The sequence below is a fragment of the Castanea sativa genome, chromosome 3 (assembly GCF_040712315.1).
Source record: "Castanea sativa cultivar Marrone di Chiusa Pesio chromosome 3, ASM4071231v1".
NCBI lineage: Eukaryota > Viridiplantae > Streptophyta > Magnoliopsida > Fagales > Fagaceae > Castanea > Castanea sativa.
The window spans coordinates 350,683-358,838 of record NC_134015.1 but is presented as its reverse complement, the minus strand read 5'-3'; the positions used below and the strand labels follow the sequence as shown (position 1 = coordinate 358,838).

General features: G+C 36.2%; 1 protein-coding gene across 1 annotated transcript; it reads left to right on the top strand.

Annotated features, from left to right (window-relative positions):
• Positions 1 to 593: 593 nt before the first annotated feature.
• On the top strand, positions 594 to 3,415 carry LOC142627222 (putative pentatricopeptide repeat-containing protein At3g13770, mitochondrial). Its single transcript, XM_075801041.1, has one exon. It carries the CDS (start codon positions 1,115 to 1,117, stop codon positions 3,266 to 3,268), a length of 2,154 nt encoding a protein of 717 aa, XP_075657156.1. The 5' UTR covers positions 594 to 1,114; the 3' UTR covers positions 3,269 to 3,415.
• Positions 3,416 to 8,156: the final 4,741 nt, after the last annotated feature.

The window sequence follows — 8,156 nt, the reverse complement described above, 5'->3', positions numbered from 1 at the left end:
CCGAAATTGGCCGAATTTTGACCCGAGGTGGAACAAAGGGTATTCCTGTTTCAGATTTTATACTGGTATGAGAAATTCCGTCCGTTCCGGCGAGAACGGAACAGAATTCATAACAATGGTAAATAGTGTGGTGAGACCCAAATATATATATATATATATATATATATATATATATATATATATATATATATATATATAATAGCAGAAGAAAATTGGTTTTTACATTTAAGGAGATATTGACAAATAGGATAATTGCCTATTTAAATTTTAGACACATAATTTTAAAAAGTGATAAATTATAAAAGGTCATGCTAACGAATGTCCTTAGGGCATTGATTAACAATCTAATTTGAAAGTTTTGACATCATTTTTATGAGAAATGAAAAAAACTGTCAAAACAATAATTTTTTTATTTTTTTTTCCATAAAAACTTTTTTTAAATAAATTATTAACCAATAGTCTAAAGGTATTCATTAAGATTTTTCAATTATAAATAACAACACGGTTTAAAATCCTCTAAAAAAAAATCCCCTCATTATAAATAACCAAAAAAAAAAAAACCGTCTAAAATTAAAGAGTACACATAAATAGAAATAGAGAGAGGCGAAATCAATAGAAAGAGAGAGAGGCGATGAAATCGAGAGAGAGGCTATGAAGACACGGAGAGGAAAAGAGAACTGCGGGGTCTTTCTGTCGCCTTGCTGCAGCAGAGGGTCCTCGATCTGGGGTTTAGGAGGATTGGAAGCTTTGGCGGTGGAGACGAGAAGGGAAGGGGAGTAACTGATCCAGGAACTGCTTGTCCAACTGTCGAACAGGATCGTCACCTAGTTGTCCACGCAGTATTTGGGCGCCGCCTCAGGGGAGAGGAGGCGTTGGTGCTGGTTTTATGATTTGGGTTCTCTGTGGAAGTTGACAAAGTTCACTGGATTTTGACATTTTCTGGGTTTTGGGTGTGCAGTTGGTAGTGGAATTTTGGGATTAAAGATGTGAATGGGAGGAAATAATATTTTATTGAATTGGTGATGTAGTATTGACTGTTGAGGTTGATGCATGTCTATGAAGAAGCAAAACTAGAAAAAGTCAGAGGTGTTTTTTTGTGTTAGTTAACTAGATTATGAAACTTCTCTTCCCTTTAAAATCTCACAAAAGTGACACGTTAACAACCTCTCAGTTTCACTCCACTTCAACTCTTCTTATCAAACTCCTTCACCAAACATCATCACCTCATACTCCCACACATCTCAACAATCTCCTCAACACTATTCTCCATACCAAAAACCTCAAACATGTCTTCCAAATTCACGCCCAACTCATCACAAACAACTACACTTGTCACCCTTTCCTCTTCACCAACCTTCTCAACTTGTATGCTAAATGTGGCCATATCAACCAAAGTTTACACCTTTTCTCAAATACCCATCATGGGTTTAAGAATATTTTCACTTGGACCTCGCTTATAACCCAATTGTCACACTTTAACAAACCCTTTAAGGCCTTGACATTTTTTAACAATATGAGATGCACTGGTATTTATCCAAACCACTTTACTTTCTCTGCTATTTTACCTGCTTGTGCACATACTATGATAGTTACTCATGGTGAACAAATGCATTGTTTGATTTGGAAACATGGGTTCAAAACAGATGTGTTTGTTGGTACTGCATTGGTTGATATGTATGCTAAGTGTGATGACATGAGCTCTGCAGAGAGAGTGTTTGATGAAATGCCTGAGAGAAGCCTTATTTCTTGGAATTCAATGATTGTGGGGTTCTTGCAGAATAAGTTTTATGATCGGGCAGTTGGGGTTTTCAAGGAGCTTCTTAGGGAGAGTTCAGATAGTCCTGATCAAGTGAGTTGTTCGAGTGTGTTGAGTGCTTGTGCCAATATGAGTGGTTTGGAATTTGGGAGACAAGTTCATGGAGTTGCTGCAAAGCATGGTTTGGTAACATTAGCTTATGTTAAGAACTCATTAATGGACATGTACTGTAAATGTGAGTTGTTTAGTGATGCTGTCGAGTTGTTTCAGACCATAGGAGATAGTGATGTTGTTACTTGGAATGTTATGATAGTGGGGTGCGTCTGTAATGACAACTTTGAAGAAGCTTGCAATTATTTTTGGGTTATGAGGAGGAAAGATATTTCACCTGATGAAGCATCGTACTCTTCTGTTCTTCATGCTTCTGCAAGTCTTGCGGCCCTTGATCAAGGCACTTTGATTCATGATCAGATTATAAAAACAGGTTTTATTAAGAATGCGTGTATTGCAAGTTCATTGGTTACAATGTATGCAAAATGTGGGTGCTTGGGAGATGCTAGTCGAGTGTTCGAAGAGATTGAAGATCGTAATGTGGTTTGTTGGACGGCTATGATTGCAGCTTGCCAACAACATGGCTGCGCAAACCAAGTGATTGAATTGTTTGAGGAAATGCTTGGGGAAGGGGTTAAACCTGATTACATTACATTTGTGTCTGTTCTATCAGCTTGTAGCTATGCTGGGCTTGTTGAAGATGGGTTTGTGTACTTTGATTCCATGACTAAGGTGCATGGCATGAATCCTGGGCCTGAACACTATGCTTGCATGGCTGACTTGCTTGGCCGTGCCGGTCGATTGGATGAAGCTAAGAGGTTTATTGAGTCAATGCCAATCAAACCAGACTCATCAGTTTGGGGAGCTATGCTTGGGGCTTGTAGGAATTATGGCAATGATAAAATGGGAAGAGAGGTTGCAGAGATTCTTTTTGAGTTGGAACCGGAAAATCCAGGGAATTACGTGCTGCTATCTAATATGTATGCACGTAATGGGATGTTGAAGGAAGCAGCTGAGGTTAGAAGGATGATGAGGGTCAGTGGGGTAAGAAAGGAACCTGGATGTAGCTGGATTGATGTTAAGAACACTACCTTTGTGTTTACAGTGCATGACAGGTCACATCCTAGGACAGATGAGATATATGGGATGTTGAAGAAGTTGGAGGAGTTGGTGAAGAAGAAAGGTTATGAACCTGAGACACAGTTTGCAATTAACAGTGTAGAAGGGTACAAAGAGCATAACTTATGGCATCACAGTGAGAAACTAGCCCTTGCATTTGGGCTACTGGCCCTACCAGTTGGGGCTCCAATTAGGATAAAGAAGAATCTGAGGACTTGTGGAGATTGTCATACAGTCATGAAGTTAGCGTCAGAGATATTTGAGAGAGAGATTATTGTAAGAGATATCAATAGATTTCACCGGTTCATTAATGGTTTGTGTTCCTGCGGTGATTACTGGTGACTGGAGTTTGAGTTTGAAGGAATAGAAACATCATCTCTTGGGGGCTTTTTCTTTCCTCCTTTTGCCCCCCATTTTTTCTTTCAAAAAAATATGTTGATTCAAAGTTGCTTGAATTCTATCCAAGAGGTCGTGTGATATTTGGTATTATTAACATGTGAGAGTTTTTTCATTCATCACATTAGGATATTTGTTGAGAAGAATAAGTGATTGCCACTTCAGTGTATGTATTTAATCATATTTCAACGGTGAGAAGTAAAGCTGTCAGCCTGCCACCTTCATGTGCTTGAGGATTGCCTATATATACAGTATATATTGAGCTTAGAATCTTCACCTCAGCTAGGGGTTTTCAAAATAAATAACAATTATACGAAGTTTTGAGTCATGATGTCAAGGGTTCATCAGGATTAAAGGCAATACTGATTAGAAGTATGTAATTTACATCTTGGATATGCAGCAAATACTCATAAATTATTTTGATACTCACTTTCTTTCTTATATTACAGTGCAAAAGCAGCCTCAATAACGTTGTATAAATTCTTTATGGTGTTTCACCTGAAATATATATATATATATATATATATATATATATATATATATTTAAATATATATTTTACTTAATTGAGTGTGCATCAAGATTAGCATTAAGTCATATCCCTCTGTAATAGTGATGGATGAGCTCACTAAATCGATTCAAGAGAAAGTTTCTTGGTGCTTTTTGCAGATGATATGATTTTAGTTGATGAAACTAGAAGTGAAGTTAATGCTAATTATTCTCTATTGAGGATCCATAGTCAATCCCAAAAATTTGGGATTAAAGCTTGTTGATGTTGATGTTGTTTACTTAAGTAAATTCATATTCACACCTTTAAAACCATTTTATCCACATGTAGTGCAATACTTTGGTGAATGGGTAAATACCTAGCTTTTCTAAAGGACAAGAAAGGCCTTTGCAGAACATTCTGTGACAAGCATTGAAGCTTTAGTATAAAATTCTACACTACACAATATGTGACAAGTTCAATAATCATCTGCTTGCATTAAAGGCTAAGAAACTCTTCTGCCCTTTAATTGATAGTGACATAGGTTCTGATTGGAGGGTTTTAGTTGCACAAGGGACAATACTATTATTGGACCTAGGTTCTTACTGGATGGGATGTGCAAAAAGAATCCTCTCAGCTTGTAATTACATGGCTATCCAGCAACAACAACTTTAGAATCTATGCAAAGTTGTTTGTTTTCCCTTTTGTCTTTATTTTTTTTTAATCTGCTCAGATGGTGCTAGAAAGCTGCGGATTACCATTCAAGAAACCGTTGGCCGTTTGTTGGAGAAATGTTGCAGATGATAGGAGGTCACCATTGTCTATTGAATTTTATATTTCTAAGAACTTGGGAGACAATTTACATTTTATTGTTACCGAAGTTCATCAATTTTCTACCTTACATGCACATTTAAAGCACATACTTGGAGGCATGAATACAAACTTTCAATGATGAATGAATTCTGCTTTCACAACAAGTTGCATTAGCAAATCTGGACATTATAGAGTTTTTCCTGATTTGATGCTCTTGAGATTGTATCTGACATAACGTCATGTGATCAAGTTGCACCAAAATACTATTCTAGCATATCTGTAATGATGCCTCATCTACTCCATTAACTCATATCTTTGAAAATGATATCGTAATATCTGGAATATCTTTGATATGAATGACAAAAATGTCTGTACTTAAAGAGTCATGTCATCAAGAATATAGCTATACATAGTCCCCACCCATAAGTGTGACATATAAAACCTTTCTAGAAAATAAAAGAATTTATTTCCTAAGAAAGCATTGGAACAACCACCACTGCACCTCATTTATCTTCTTTTTTTTGCTGAATGCACCTCATTTATCTTTGCTGCTACAAATAGTGGTCAAGTGATGAAGTACCTTCCATACTCCACCCTCCCCCAAGAAATATAAAATTGGAAGAGGTTCTACTTTCCATGAACTGATTGATATTTCTACAGTTGTCCTGGCAGACATGTCATTTGAGTTGAATTATTTTTTAGTACTTGACATCAGAGCATCATGGGCAGAGTTAATATAATAAAGTCAGGTGGTCCCTTCAGAAACTTGAACAAACGGTTTGTTTTTATCGTTATCTTATATGTGATGGCTGCCTCTGTCTGCCTTCTACTCTCATTTGCAGGCTCTCTACCTTAGCCTTCTGAATACATGCTTTTTGCACACAAAAACAAAATTAGAAAATAAAAGGGAAAGAAAAAAGAATGCGATTAAGTGGTGACATTCTTAAATTTTACAAAATGTAGCAAAAAAGTAATAGTAATGAGTGTCTTATTATTTTAATTTGGAAAAAAAAAATCACCAATGATATTCTATTTGCTTGTTTATGATTGAGCATGATGTAGAAGGTGCACGTTTAACATGGTAGAAACATTATCCAATTGTTTATTGATACTTGATATGGGTAGCATTTATAGAGAAGAAAAAAGATAAAAGCAGTCTAGTGGTTGTGGTTCTACTCTATTAAGTTTTAACACTTAAAAGTTTAAGATTTATAGTCATAAAAATATCTGTGCCTGTTAGATGCGTCTAGGGGTCATGTGCAGATTGCAGGGAAGTAAAGACAACGGCCTGAAGAAACAGTTAGCACTGGGAGAGCATTGTTCAGGTTTTGGAACAACCTATAAGGCTCCACAGCCAGAGACAGAATTATTCTATAGAAGGTCCATCCCAGTTCTCTTATCCCATGAAATTTCTCACTTGATTAATTTTCATTATCCTCTGTTCTTCCCATTTCTGTGTATCAGACACTGTATTTTCTTTATTCTGGTATCTCATTGTGTCTGATATATTTACTTGGGATCTTCAGGTCCTTACCAGCATGCTTTAGCAAATTATTTCTTTATTTATATTCCTAGACACACTGCTTTGTTATCTGCATGATATGCTGTTTAAGAATAATAATAACGGTTCCACTCACAAGGTTTTAAGTTTGTTTACTTAGCTTAGTACAATTTGGAACCATAACAAAGTCATTACATCAAAGAATGTTTATGTTGGTTCTATGCTCTTATTGCAGAGGAGGAAATGACTGGCTGCTTAAAAAAGGTGGTGGCTGCAGCCTGCAGGTTTTGGACAGCAAGTTCAAGAAATTGATAGCAGTGGGAGCTTAGAAGATTGCAGATAAAAGACAAGGAATAAAAACAGTGTAAATATGCAAACCTCTGCCTCCTAAAATAGTTATAAAGATGACTTTATAATGGTATCCTATTCTATTACAGCAAAAAAAATCAAGTATTTCTCCCAGAATTTTGGGGTTGAATATGAATTCTCAACAAACAAATTAATTAAGATTGACCGCATGTATTCTTCTCTATCATGAGGGGTTGAATATGGATTCTCTATCATTGTGATTTATGACTTTGAAATAGGGTAGATGCAATGATACTTTTGTTGCTTGCAATCTGATTCTACACAAGTCTCTTTTGAAAGGAAAATTATCTTATGCACCAACATATCTGTAAGAGGCGCGCTCCATACTCGGGGAGCATAAGATACGATGAAATGATGAAAATGGATATGATTAGGCTGCTTTTAATTATGACTGCAATGTGGTACATAGTAACTCCGAAGGAGATGAAACTGACATGCATGTCAACAGGAGCAAAGCATTATTTTTTGCAGGCAGCAGTGTACAATGTACTTTGCAACCACCAAAGTTGTAATCATCCTTTTGCATAGGGGACACGTGTTACGCTAACTTGCAAACCATGTCATGCAATCACCAGACCAGCATGGTGGGCTCAATTTGGCTAAGAATGAGTGGTTGGTATATATAACCATACACACACAGTCACGTGTGAGGTTCACACATGAACGTGAATTTCACACACTCACATTTGAGAATCTAGCATCCACTCAAAAGTTTGGTCCATTTTAAGGATACTCTCATTATTTCCACCTCTAGAGTTAGAGTAAAACCGTATCACATTCACCCTCAATATTATTATACATTGTACATGGGAAAGATAGAAGATGCTCTAAGGATTTGGAGGCCCACATGTATGGTGCCAAATCCCTTACTGGGTCACTAAGGTTCCACGTGGGCAATGCCCATTCCTTCATCTTTCAAATGTGGGTGGGGTCTACTTGGAATGAACCCCAACTTCCCTTTAAAAATTGGGACATTTAAGAATTTAACTCTGCTTTCAACACAACTTATCAATAAGCTTAGGATGCAACATTTTTATATTATTTTTCATAATTGTTAAGATGATAAGTTATAAGTAGCAAAGAGTCGCTTTTACATAGATTTGTTTCTAACACCAGTTTTATTTCACCCTACACAACCTGCCACTTCAACGAATTACCAAAAAAAAAAATCAACTAATTACAGGAAAAAGTTAGGTAGCTTCTCACATTAAACTGTTTATGGAATGCTACTATAGATTAAGATAGCTTCCCATTGTACATCTCTGCAACAAAAGCAAAATTAAAACTACTATGTATGTCCTCTTCATAAAAGACAGAAAGGCATCCACTGGCTGCTGATAATCCACTTGAACCAAATCTAATCCCATTGTTCCTTTATTGAATTATCTTCCCACTATATTAATCACTTTTCCTAACTTTACACATATTGCTGTTTTATTTCAAACAAAATTTTCCTTAAAACATTTTTACGAGGGTCCTACATATATCTTATCAAAGTAAAATCAGTGACTCAGTGGTTAGAGTATGAAAAGTCCTTAAAGTCCCAGATTATAATAATTTGTACCTATAGAAAGGCAATTCTGACCTTGATATATCATATCAAAGTGCTTAAAATGATGAGCAATGGTGACATTTTGTTTACCTAAATCAAAGGAAGCGCTAACTA